Raw genomic sequence first — 13,772 nt, 5'->3', positions numbered from 1 at the left:
ATATATATATATATATATATATATATATTTTTTTTTTTCTGTTAACTTGCTAATTTATTTAATTATGTGTGGATTTATTCATTTATTTTTCCATTTATATGTGCATTTATGTATTTCTAATTTTGGCAGGTTTGGTCCTCCATACATCTCAAGTCTGTTTTGTCTTGTTGTCTGTTGAGTTACTGAGACGTGTCTTATCTCCACCTCATAATGCGCATGCGTGATCCAATCTGAGCCTTGCGAAAAGCTGTTAGATTCAGAACTCGACCGTCGTGTGCGGGACTCTGTTTCCATGATGTTGTCCTTGCCCAAGTGAAACGAAAAATACTTTTTGGAGTCTTGCTCAAGGGGCGAACATGCTTGCACGTTTCCTTGGTGACTGATCTCGACGAACAACGGATTTCAACCTGTGGATAGTGCATGTCGCGCGTCAGGAGATTACAGTGGCAGGCCAGTCCTCCAGCCTTAGTGATCCGGGACGCTCTCCTCTCTAGACTGCTGCGTGCTTGATTGTTTCCCGGCGTCGGTCTGTGGCGCGCTGTGTGGTCCAGTGTCTAGTTTATGAATGGCCCTGACATGGAGGAAATTCCGTTTCAGAAAGTCAAAACCCGGCGGAAGAAAAGCCATTGTCCACCAGGCGTCCCTCTGACTACCATCGCATGCGAGGATGAGTTCGACTGCAAGGAGCTGGAGTCTCTGTTCCAGAACTACAATCTAAAGCTGGAGCAGACGTCCACTCTCAAAGCCCTGGCGGTGCTCATCGTCATGGCATCGACGCTGGCGGTGGTGGAGTTGCTGTCCGGCCCCAATCTGACCATCTCCAAGGGGTCCCATCCGGTACACTGTATCGTCTTCGTGTCCCTCTTCATTGTCACCAACGTCAAGTACCTTCAGGTGACCCAGCTCCAGCAGATCGTCAACCTGACCTTGCTCTTCGGCTTCACCTTCTCGTTCCTCTGCTGTCCCTTCTCCCTCGGCGCGGTGGGGCTGGAGCCCCCGACCAACCCGGAGCAAGGCATGTGGCAGCTCATGCTGGTTACATTCGTTGCCTACTCGCTCCTGCCGGTGCGGACTCTGTTAGCGGTGATGTTTGGAATAATGATTGCCATCTCTCATATAATTGTGACAGCCACCTCCGTGACAGTTGAGACGCAGAAATTATGGAGAACGGTAAGTAGGCTATACATAGTTAACCACTAGGCTAGGCTATTCGAAGCATGGATAATGGGGCTTTAATCTAGAACAGATAAGGGAAAAGCGAGAGGATGAATGAGCCTGTCAATATGAAGTTCAGCACCATCAAGTGGACAGCGACCGGCGGGGGTCACCGAATTGCGCGCGATTCATACAATGTCTGAGCACTGCTTGTCCGCCTGCTTTGATTTTGAAAGACATACAAAGAGAACATTCTACAATGAAATATGTTTCGGTTTTGTATCTGTAATGCCCTAGATTTATGTAGAATAGAAACATCAGTGAACTCAAGGCATGCTGTTTTTTTATAAGGAGCGCGTGCTGGATGTATGCTATAGTAGAAAGTGCAAAGCCGTGTGCGATAACGTGCGGAGAGGTGCTCAGTAGTTCAATCTAAACACGGGCTTCAATGACGTGTGGCTGATTGTGATCACAACTGCAGACAGGAGAGCAGGGCCTGGAATTTAGGTTTACGAGTGTTTTAACGATTCATCTTTCCTACAATGGCCGAACATGTAACATGCTTTTCCCAAAACACCACGCGGAGAGAACGGTCGCTAAGTGCGTTGTGGAGCATGTGTCAATATCCTGCTGATAAAATCAAAAGAAAGGGAGAGCTGCTCTCATATTAGCTTTCTCCAATCAAATCGTACCTCATCATTAACATTATTTCACAATACCGACGACGGATCAGCTCATATTACCAGCTGCAGATATTGATGCGGCTTATTTCCACTCGCACACAATGGTTGAATCAATGTTATTTTAACGTAATTTCAATGAAGTTACGTTGAACCGACGTGGAATAGACGTGGAATTGGCATCTGTGCCCAGCAATAAATCACCGATATTAGGCTAGACATCATATAATATATTGAGACAAATTACAGACAGTAACCTACAAGTATCAACATATAACTTAATTGATTGAACTTGAAATGTATTTCAATATGATTGAAATAGACCTATAGCCTACTGTTTATGCTATGTTTTAATGCAGTCATCTCGGTTTTCATTTGAAGTGTATTTTTATACTTTTCTTGTTTGTATCAATTACAAAGACATTGGCAACTTTATTTGTAGTCAACTTTGTTCTGAAGTTATCGGCGGTCACAGAGAGACGGACGAACCATGTGATTCTATGTTTAGCAGCGACCTTTCTGTGTATAAAGTGACGCAGGAGGGCAAAAAACGACGCGCTTGGCTGTCCTACGAGTGGTCTGAAGCAGGCGTTTGATTACGAGTGTTTTCAAGAGCAACGTTAATAACATTGGCTTTGGGGAACTGCTCGGAGATTTAACGATTCTTCTACGAAGGAAGGTTCTATCGATGAATTTAGCCTTAATATGCTTTTGGGAAACCGGGCCCATGTCTTGTCAGTCAAAGTATAAGCAGGCTTTCCGTGTTGACATTGCTTCAGTTCTAGGCTAATAGTCTCATGTTACTGAGGTAGGAGGGAGGGAGGGACATACAAATAGGCAATAGAGCTGTATCTGTCTCACACCATTTACTTCAAAATAGCCTGAGTGACTGATTTGACTTGGGTCCGTGATGTGTGTGCCTAAATGATTGACACCCTTGAAAAAGATGAGCAGTAATGACTGTAGGCCTATAAAATACATAATTAAAATACTAAGCTACAGTATATTGTATGCAACAACAACAAAAAATGGAAAATTATATTATTTATAATTCTGTAAGGTATTTTTTATATATATATTTTTTTAATTTCTAAAAACCTGTTTTTGCTTTGTCATTATGGGGTGTTGTGTGTAAATTGATGAGGGGAAACAATTATTTCATCCATTTTAGAAAAAGGCTGTAACTTAACAAAATGTGGAAAAGGGGAAGGGGTCTGAATACTTTCTGAATGCACTGTATGTCTAATAATATGACCCAACCTCATATCACCCTATACTGCCAACAGAGTGGAACAAAACAAACAGGGCCACACAGAGAGACCAGACGGACAGTGCTCAGACAGGATTCACGTACAGTGTGCCTCTGTTTCATAGGGAATATCTGGTCCATTTAGGCTGAAAGTACTTGATGTAGAACCAAAGCAGGCCGTGGTTGATGACCCCAACCAGATACTAGACAACCAGACAGTTAATAAAAGGTCAAGCAAACCCAAAGAACTTTATACCAAAAATGTCTTGACAGTCTCAACAAGTTCTCTCTCTCTCTCTCTCTCTCTCTCTCTCTCTCTCTTGGTCTTGCTCTCGCTCTCACTCGCTCGCTCTCTCTGTCATGGAGAGGTTTAGCCCTCAGTCATATCAGCTCTGATTTGCTTTCTTCCTTTAGCATGTGGCATGTAATATCTTGCTCGTGTAGCCTATACGTGTGTCAGGAGGACGGTGTGTGAAGGACAGCGCTAGCGGTAGCAGAGTACAGCCTAGGAAGGGAAAGCTAATCCATTAAGCCTGGAGATTAGCTCAGTGGTATGACCGTAAAGGACCTGTGTTTCAACCAACCAACAACCACCAAACAAGCCTATAGGCCCCCTTCCCTTCAGGGTCACAGTGAGGCTATGTGTGGTGTAAACAAACCAATAATAACCAAATCTCAGTCAGAGCGAGAAGGACATAAAATGATTATGTTCCCTCTCCTGATTATCCACTACAGCATTGCTAAATTCTGTCATAAGAGTCCACCAGTACACCAATCATGTGTGATCCTGATATTTGAGTCTCGTTGTCTGCATTGCAGACATGAGACCATGGATTTCTTGTGCCTTGGGGATCGGGTCAGATCCCAGCTTATGCCATTTGCTATTCATGTTGACAATATAAGCTTGTCCTCATCAAATACAATCACACACCCTACAGTACAGTATAACTAATTAACTTATTGGATGCTGTTGCCTGTATTGTGTTGTCTAAATGAGCTGCTTGTTCTTACTAGTCTATCATTGACCTATTCTGATTTACAGTTCATAGAAGGAAAGCAGTCAATTGAAAATGTAATTCATTAGGCCCTAATCTATGTATTTCACATGACTGGGCAGGGACACAGCCATGGGTGGGCCTGGGAGGGCATAAACCCACCCACTTGGGAGCCAGGTCCACTCACTGGGGAGCCAGGCCCAGCCAATCAGAATTAGTTTTTCCCCCACAAAAGGGCATTATTACAGACAGAAATACTCCTCAGTACTCAGCTCCCCATCCTCAGATGATCCTGCAAGTACAGAAGCCAGATGTGGAGGTATTGGGCTGGCATGGTTACACATGATTTGCGGTTGTGAATAGGGCTGTGGCGGTCATGACATTTCTTCAGCCGGTGATTTTCAAGCAAATAACTTTCAGTCTCACGGTAATTGACCGTTAATTAAAATAAACCCATTTAGCATCTCCTGGCTTCCACAGATAGCCTACATGCCACTGATACTGACCTTTGGAACATCTACATTTTAAGAAGTCTAATAAATCCATGTAATATAACCTACACCATCACAATAAATCCATCATTTATTTTTAGACAGGTCTAAAGAAGCATGATATGAAGAAAATTGAGTCTATTTCAGAAGAACAGAACAGAATGGCACACTCTGGCTATGCCAAATGGATGTGGGTTACACTAGTTCATTTAGCAGACAAGATTTTCTTTGAGTTCCGTGGCATTATTGTATAGTATGAAGAATACAATTGAACAAAGCTGAATAAAATAGAAAGGATATTTTCTCTAAACGATTTGACGGAGTGCACACATGCGGCTATTCTGTGTTGAGAGGTTAACAAAGAAATAGATACTCTTATATGGTTAATTTAGAGTTATTAATATAACTTTAGTTGTGATACAAACGTTGGCCTATATGTTATTTTTAAAACATTCTAAGGCTGCACGATGAGACTCTAATGATGATTTGAAAAATGTAGCTTGAATGGCATGAGCTCTGCTTTGTTTTTTTTTTGCGCAGGCTGTACACACTACATCAGTTACTCATTCACAATTTGACAAGCACTTGATAATGCCTAGGATTTCACGGTGGCATCCCCTTTGTGTGGCCTTAATGCACCCTAAAGGCATAGTCAACTTAGTGTATGTCAACCTCTGACCCACTGGAATTATCATACAGGGAATTATGAGTGAAATAATCTGTCCGTAAACAATTGTTGGAAAAATTACTTGTGTCATGCACAAAAAATAAATGTCCAAACCGACTTGACAAAACTTTAGTTTGTTCACAAGAAATTTGGGGAGTGGTTGAAAAATGAGTTTTAAATTATTCCAACCTAAGTGTATGTACATTTCCGACTTCAACTGTATTACAGCAGACCTTGTAAACACCAGTGGGGAATCACCAATCAGGGTCTATAGAAAAAATGACTGCTGGTGAGGAAGACACACTGTGTGTCAGCCTATGTGTGTGTGTGTCTGTGTTTGGGTGTTAAAGGTCACATCTCCAGGCCCAGTCATGCTCAGCCACATGGAAAACACTCAGTTTACACAGGCTCTGTCTATCTGTTGTTCTCTCCTACCTGACCTACACTCAGCTGGAAGCATAGCCCATTTATGTTTACCCCTCTGTGCTTTTACACCACACACACACACACACACACACACCCTGAGTGATTGCTTCCAAATGTGTATTGACAAGACAAAGCAAATACTTCATTTTTGACTTCAAATTAATGGTTGTGAATGTGCAGTACATCTCTTTTCTCTTCCTCTGTCTATACTATGCATCAGTCCGTCAATGTGCAATGTGTTTAGGCCAGGTGGTTTCTACTACCTCAGCTTCACTTGGCACTTTATGCATTAAAGGGTCAATCAGCAGTTCAACGAATACCAAAGCGGAGCACCCGGCCACTGATTTGGTAAATAGCTGAGGAATGGGACATGGAAAATGTAACCACTGTCAAATTAATAGACAGAACTATGGATGCAAGGACTGACCATCCATGAGATACAATTGTACTTTTAACCATGCTTTGAGGCTATGCAGTGTTTGTTTTCAATTACATTGTTTACCAACAAAGGGGAAAACAAGCTTATTTGAAAATGGCAGTAATTTGAAAACGTATATGTCCATTATCATTTAACCTTTATTTAACTAGGCAAGTCAGTTAAGAACAAATTCTTATTTACAATGACTGCCCACACCAGCTAAACCCTAACCATAACGATGCTGGGCCAATTGTGTGCCGCCCTATGGGACTCCTGGTCAAGCCCGGTTGTGATACAGCCCGGGATCAAACCAGGGTCTGTAGTGACGCCTCTTGCACTGCAATGCAGTGCCTTAGACCGCTGCGCCACTTGGGAGCCCATTTCTCCATACTTTCTATCTCGTTGTAGACATTCAAGAGCGGCCTGGAGTGTATTTTTTAACCCAAAATAATCATTTCCTATTAACATTACATTTTTTTTATTCAAACATCCCCTGGGCCAGATTGAATGGGTCCGGTCTGCCAGTCATTCTGCTAACGGTAGTGAAACTACCTTCAACATCCTTCAAACTTCACACAGAGACATAAATGGTACCCATGTGTTCATCTGACTCTGGGTAAGTACAAAAAGGGCTTGATTGCCAAAATGTCTCAATGTCCCTTTTGAGATCAGAGTGGCAAGTTAGGCTACAACATATTGGTAGCAAACAGAGTGAGCAGTGGTGTGAATTAGAGCCACAAGCGCACAGCCGCCTCTTCCTTTATCATCTCACCACAGCGGCGCCGCATCAGTCAGTCTATATTTCAGATGATGTCAACATAATGGCTTTTTAACCCACTGGAATTTTGACTGTTGATATTTCAATATTTAAATTTTTGTAAATATTCCATAATAAATAGCTAAACTAATTAATTATTTTTTTAATGTTCAGTTAGCCTAACGGCCCATCCAGACCGTGCCTAAACTACAGTATATTGAAACAAATGTCACACATATAATAATAGATGTGAGCCCAAAGACAAGATTAAATAGATAATGGTCTGATGGGTGATAAAAGTATTAATTGCCAAATTGAGACTGATGACGGCATCCACTGACAAAGAGCTGACCAAAAAACACTTTTTTCAAATCATCCTGCAGAGATCCATGCAGGCAAGATGTTTTGATTGCTATACCCTATCGGAGAGAGCAGATTCTAAGCTTTCCAAATTCACCTAGTTTTGCCAAACAACTCTGAAAATGGCACAGAATATGGTAATAATATAACTTTTTCCTAGTATAACTACGGCTCCACTCCTCCTCCTGTGAGTGCTGGTGGCAAACAGCGATGAATTGTATTCTGTTATATCCCTTTATATTCTTACTGTAAAATACTGTAGATGTGTTGACTGTGGTTGGGCAGGGAAATGAATACAAGCGTGTTATGTATGCTAAATTGACAAGTTGATTTCATTGGCATGGCGAAGCCATATAGCCTCGGCAAGTACTGTAAGTACCTATACATAAAACTCAAAACATGGTATTCTGTTCTTTTGAAATAAACAGTCTTTTGTATCATGTTTAATATGACCTTCCTAAACTAAATATGAATGATTTCTCTGTGATTGTGGATATTACATTGATTTATTTGACTGCCGGCTATTCTACTGTTAAACATGGATACGGTCATTTCGACCGTCATGGTGCTTTGAGGGAGAAATGCCCCAAAAGTTATAGTCTTTCATGATATTTATCTCAAATTACTGCTAGAGTGTTAAATACACATCATTTGGAAAAGTCAGAGACAGGTCGGTTCAATGTTTTTATTGAAAGGAAGTTATTAAAATGCCCCAAAAATTCAAAACGTCTTGACGGTTGTGATAATAAAGAATCACCGAAAGTGACCTTCTCGTTCCACAAAAGAAACGTGCCAGTGTTTCCCCTAGGATTTTGGGAAAAAAGCTGCATCGTGTATTTGGTTTGTAAGACCGTCTTTAACTTGAGAGCCTAGTGTCGCTCAGTTGGTGTGAGAGCATAGTGTCGCTCAGTTGGTGTGAGAGCATAGTGTCGCTCAGTTGGTGTGAGAGCATAGTGTCGCTCAGTTGGTGTGAGAGCATAGTGTCGCTCAGTTGGTGTGAGAGCATAGTGTCGCTCAGTTGGTGTGAGAGCCTAGTGTCGCTCAGTTGGTGTGAGAGCATAGTGTCGCTCAGTTGGTGTGAGAGCATAGTGTCGCTCAGTTGGTGTGAGAGCATAGTGTCGCTCAGTTGGTGTGAGAGCCTAGTGTCGCTCAGTTGGTGTGAGAGCCTAGTGTCGCTCAGTTGGTGTGAGAGCATAGTGTCGCTCAGTTGGTGTGAGAGCCTAGTGTCGCTCAGTTGGTGTGAGAGCATAGTGTCGCTCAGTTGGTGTGAGAGCCTAGTGTCGCTCAGTTGGTGTGAGAGCATAGTGTCGCTCAGTTGGTGTGAGAGCATAGTGTCGCTCAGTTGGTGTGAGAGCCTAGTGTCGCTCAGTTGGTGTGAGAGCATAGTGTCGCTCAGTTGGTGTGAGAGCATAGTGTCGCTCAGTTGGTGTGAGAGCCTAGTGTTGCTCAGTTGGTGTGAGAGCCTAGTGTCGCTCAGTTGGTGTGAGAGCATAGTGTCGCTCAGTTGGTGTGAGAGCCTAGTGTCGCTCAGTTGGTGTGAGAGCATAGTGTCGCTCAGTTGGTGTGAGAGCATAGTGTCGCTCAGTTGGTGTGAGAGCCTAGTGTCGCTCAGTTGGTGTGAGAGCATAGTGTCGCTCAGTTGGTGTGAGAGCATAGTGTCGCTCAGTTGGTGTGAGAGCCTAGTGTCGCTCAGTTGGTGTGAGAGCATAGTGTCGCTCAGTTGGTGTGAGAGCATAGTGTCGCTCAGTTGGTGTGAGAGCATAGTGTCGCTCAGTTGGTGTGAGAGCCTAGTGTCGCTCAGTTGGTGTGAGAGCCTAGTGTCGCTCAGTTGGTGTGAGAGCATAGTGTCGCTCAGTTGGTGTGAGAGCATAGTGTCGCTCAGTTGGTGTGAGAGCATAGTGTCGCTCAGTTGGTGTGAGAGCATAGTGTCGCTCAGTTGGTGTGAGAGCATAGTGTCGCTCAGTTGGTGTGAGAGCATAGTGTCGCTCAGTTGGTGTGAGAGCATAGTGTCGCTCAGTTGGTGTGAGAGCATAGTGTCGCTCAGTTGGTGTGAGAGCATAGTGTCGCTCAGTTGGTGTGAGAGCATAGTGTCGCTCAGTTGGTGTGAGAGCATAGTGTCGCTCAGTTGGTGTGAGAGCATAGTGTCGCTCAGTTGGTGTGAGAGCATAGTGTCGCTCAGTTGGTGTGAGAGCATAGTGTCGCTCAGTTGGTGTGAGAGCATAGTGTCGCTCAGTTGGTGTGAGAGCATAGTGTCGCTCAGTTGGTGTGAGAGCATAGTGTCGCTCAGTTGGTGTGAGAGCCTAGTGTCGCTCAGTTGGTGTGAGAGCATAGTGTCGCTCAGTTGGTGTGAGAGCCTAGTGTCGCTCAGTTGGTGTGAGAGCATAGTGTCGCTCAGTTGGTGTGAGAGCATAGTGTCGCTCAGTTGGTGTGAGAGCATAGTGTCGCTCAGTTGGTGTGAGAGCATAGTGTCGCTCAGTTGGTGTGAGAGCATAGTGTCGCTCAGTTGGTGTGAGAGCATAGTGTCGCTCAGTTGGTGTGAGAGCATAGTGTCGCTCAGTTGGTGTGAGAGCATAGTGTCGCTCAGTTGGTGTGAGAGCATAGTGTCGCTCAGTTGGTGTGAGAGCATAGTGTCGCTCAGTTGGTGTGAGAGCATAGTGTCGCTCAGTTGGTGTGAGAGCATAGTGTCGCTCAGTTGGTGTGAGAGCATAGTGTCGCTCAGTTGGTGTGAGAGCATAGTGTCGCTCAGTTGGTGTGAGAGCCTAGTGTCGCTCAGTTGGTGTGAGAGCATAGTGTCGCTCAGTTGGTGTGAGAGCCTAGTGTCGCTCAGTTGGTGTGAGAGCATAGTGTCGCTCAGTTGGTGTGAGAGCATAGTGTCGCTCAGTTGGTGTGAGAGCATAGTGTCGCTCAGTTGGTGTGAGAGCATAGTGTCGCTCAGTTGGTGTGAGAGCATAGTGTCGCTCAGTTGGTGTGAGAGCATAGTGTCGCTCAGTTGGTGTGAGAGCATAGTGTCGCTCAGTTGGTGTGAGAGCATAGTGTCGCTCAGTTGGTGTGAGAGCATAGTGTCGCTCAGTTGGTGTGAGAGCATAGTGTCGCTCAGTTGGTGTGAGAGCATAGTGTCGCTCAGTTGGTGTGAGAGCATAGTGTCGCTCAGTTGGTGTGAGAGCATAGTGTCGCTCAGTTGGTGTGAGAGCATAGTGTCGCTCAGTTGGTGTGAGAGCATAGTGTCGCTCAGTTGGTGTGAGAGCATAGTGTCGCTCAGTTGGTGTGAGAGCATAGTGTCGCTCAGTTGGTGTGAGAGCTCAGTTGGTGTGAGAGCATAGTGTCGCTCAGTTGGTGTGAGAGCATAGTGTCGCTCAGTTGGTGTGAGAGCATAGTGTCGCTCAGTTGGTGTGAGAGCATAGTGTCGCTCAGTTGGTGTGAGAGCATAGTGTCGCTCAGTTGGTGTGAGAGCATAGTGTCGCTCAGTTGGTGTGAGAGCATAGTGTCGCTCAGTTGGTGTGAGAGAGAGCTCAGTTGGTGTGAGAGCATAGTGTCGCTCAGTTGGTGTGAGAGCATAGTGTCGCTCAGTTGGTGTGAGAGCATAGTGTCGCTCAGTTGGTGTGAGAGCATAGTGTCGCTCAGTTGGTGTGAGAGCATAGTGTCGCTCAGTTGGTGTGAGAGCATAGTGTCGCTCAGTTGGTGTGAGAGCATAGTGTCGCTCAGTTGGTGTGAGAGCATAGTGTCGCTCAGTTGGTGTGAGAGCATAGTGTCGCTCAGTTGGTGTGAGAGCATAGTGTCGCTCAGTTGGTGTGAGAGCATAGTGTCGCTCAGTTGGTGTGAGAGCATAGTGTCGCTCAGTTGGTGTGAGAGCATAGTGTCGCTCAGTTGGTGTGAGAGCATAGTGTCGCTCAGTTGGTGTGAGAGCATAGTGTCGCTCAGTTGGTGTGAGAGCATAGTGTCGCTCAGTTGGTGTGAGAGCATAGTGTCGCTCAGTTGGTGTGAGAGCATAGTGTCGCTCAGTTGGTGTGAGAGCCTAGTGTCGCTCAGTTGGTGTGAGAGCATAGTGTCGCTCAGTTGGTGTGAGAGCATAGTGTCGCTCAGTTGGTGTGAGAGCATAGTGTCGCTCAGTTGGTGTGAGAGCATAGTGTCGCTCAGTTGGTGTGAGAGCATAGTGTCGCTCAGTTGGTGTGAGAGCATAGTGTCGCTCAGTTGGTGTGAGAGCATAGTGTCGCTCAGTTGGTGTGAGAGCTCAGTTGGTGTGAGAGCATAGTGTCGCTCAGTTGGTGTGAGAGCATAGTGTCGCTCAGTTGGTGTGAGAGCATAGTGTCGCTCAGTTGGTGTGAGAGCATAGTGTCGCTCAGTTGGTGTGAGAGCATAGTGTCGCTCAGTTGGTGTGAGAGCATAGTGTCGCTCATAGTGTCGCTCAGTTGGTGTGAGAGCATAGTGTCGCTCAGTTGGTGTGAGAGCATAGTGTCGCTCAGTTGGTGTGAGAGCATAGTGTCGCTCAGTTGGTGTGAGAGCATAGTGTCGCTCAGTTGGTGTGAGAGCATAGTGTCGCTCAGTTGGTGTGAGAGCATAGTGTCGCTCAGTTGGTGTGAGAGCCATAGTGTCGCTCAGTTGGTGTGAGAGCATAGTGTCGCTCAGTTGGTGTGAGTTGGTGTGAGAGCATAGTGTCGCTCAGTTGGTGTGAGAGCATAGTGTCGCTCAGTTGGTGTGAGAGCATAGTGTCGCTCAGTTGGTGTGAGAGCATAGTGTCGCTCAGTTGGTGTGAGAGCATAGTGTCGCTCAGTTGGTGTGAGAGCATAGTGTCGCTCAGTTGGTGTGAGAGCATAGTGTCGCTCAGTTGGTGTGAGAGCATAGTGTCGCTCAGTTGGTGTGAGAGCATAGTGTCGCTCAGTTGGTGTGAGAGCATAGCATAGTGTCGCTCAGTTGGTGTGAGAGCATAGTGTCGCTCAGTTGGTGTGAGAGCATAGTGTCGCTCAGTTGGTGTGAGAGCATAGTGTCGCTCAGTTGGTGTGAGAGCATAGTGTCGCTCAGTTGGTGTGAGAGCATAGTGTCGCTCAGTTGGTGTGAGAGCATAGTGTCGCTCAGTTGGTGTGAGAGCATAGTGTCGCTCAGTTGGTGTGAGAGCATAGTGTCGCTCAGTTGGTGTGAGAGCCTAGTGTCGCTCAGTTGGTGTGAGAGCATAGTGTCGCTCAGTTGGTGTGAGAGCATAGTGTCGCTCAGTTGGTGTGAGAGCATAGTGTCGCTCAGTTGGTGTGAGCATAGCATAGTGTCGCTCAGTTGGTGTGAGAGCATAGTGTCGCTCAGTTGGTGTGAGAGCATAGTGTCGCTCAGTTGGTGTGAGAGCATAGTGTTCATAGGTGTGAGAGCATAGTGTCGCTCAGTTGGTGTGAGAGCATAGTGTCGCTCAGTTGGTGTGAGAGCATAGTGTCGCTCAGTTGGTGTGAGAGCATAGTGTCGCTCAGTTGGTGTGAGAGCATAGTGTCGCTCAGTTGGTGTGAGAGCATAGTGTCGCTCAGTTGGTGTGAGAGCATAGTGTCGCAGTTGGTGTCATAGTGTCGCTCAGTTGGTGTGAGAGCATAGTGTCGCTCAGTTGGTGTGAGAGCATAGTGTCGCTCAGTTGGTGTGAGAGCATAGTGTCGCTCAGTTGGTGTGAGAGCATAGTGTCGCTCAGTTGGTGTGAGAGCATAGTGTCGCTCAGTTGGTGTGAGAGCATAGTGTCGCTCAGTTGGTGTGAGAGCATAGTGTCGCTCAGTTGGTGTGAGAGCATAGTGTCGCTCAGTTGGTGTGAGCATAGTGTCGCTCAGTTGGTGTGAGAGCATAGTGTCGCTCAGTTGGTGTGAGAGCATAGTGTCGCTCAGTTGGTGTGAGAGCATAGTGTCGCTCAGTTGGTGTGAGAGCATAGTGTCGCTCAGTTGGTGTGAGAGCATAGTGTCGCTCAGTTGGTGTGAGAGCATAGTGTCGCTCAGTTGGTGTGAGAGCTCAGTTGGTGTGAGAGCATAGTGTCGCTCAGTTGGTGTGAGAGCATAGTGTCGCTCAGTTGGTGTGAGAGCATAGTGTCGCTCAGTTGGTGTGAGAGCATAGTGTCGCTCAGTTGGTGTGAGAGCATAGTGTCGCTCAGTTGGTGTGAGAGCATAGTGTCGCTCAGTTGGTGTGAGAGCATAGTGTCGCTCAGTTGGTGTGAGAGCATAGTGTCGCTCAGTTGGTGTGAGAGCATAGTGTCGCTCAGTTGGTGTGAGAGCATAGTGTCGCTCAGTTGGTGTGAGAGCATAGTGTCGCTCAGTTGGTGTGAGAGTTGGTGTGAGAGCTAGTGTCGCTCAGTTGGTGTGAGAGCATAGTGTCGCTCAGTTGGTGTGAGAGCATAGTGTCGCTCAGTTGGTGTGAGAGCATAGTGTCGCTCAGTTGGTGTGAGAGCATAGTGTCGCTCAGTTGGTGTGAGAGCATAGTGTCGCTCAGTTGGTGTGAGAGCCTAGTGTCGCTCAGTTGGTGTGAGAGCATAGTGTCGCTCAGTTGGTGTGAGAGCATAGTGTCGCTCAGTTGGTGTGAGAGCATAGTGTCGCTCAGTTGGTGTGAGAGCTCCATAGTGTCGCTC

The 13,772-nt window shown here is 46.0% G+C and overlaps 1 protein-coding gene across 1 annotated transcript in view; it reads left to right on the top strand.

The window, feature by feature from the left end:
* The first annotated feature begins 223 nt into the window (after positions 1–223).
* LOC139376145 (adenylate cyclase type 1-like) overlaps positions 224–13,772 on the top strand; it is a 67,001-nt gene continuing 53,452 nt past the window's right edge. The window contains exon 1 of the mRNA XM_071118387.1: positions 224–1,170. Within this exon, the coding sequence (XP_070974488.1) occupies positions 562–1,170 (609 nt within the window). The 5' untranslated portion in view covers positions 224–561. The remainder of the gene's footprint in view (positions 1,171–13,772) is intronic.

The sequence above is a fragment of the Oncorhynchus clarkii genome, chromosome 20 (genome assembly GCF_045791955.1).
Source record: "Oncorhynchus clarkii lewisi isolate Uvic-CL-2024 chromosome 20, UVic_Ocla_1.0, whole genome shotgun sequence".
NCBI classification, from domain to species: domain Eukaryota; kingdom Metazoa; phylum Chordata; class Actinopteri; order Salmoniformes; family Salmonidae; genus Oncorhynchus; species Oncorhynchus clarkii.
The sequence above is the reverse complement of the archived record's forward strand: the minus strand, read 5'-3'. Positions and strand labels throughout refer to the sequence as shown.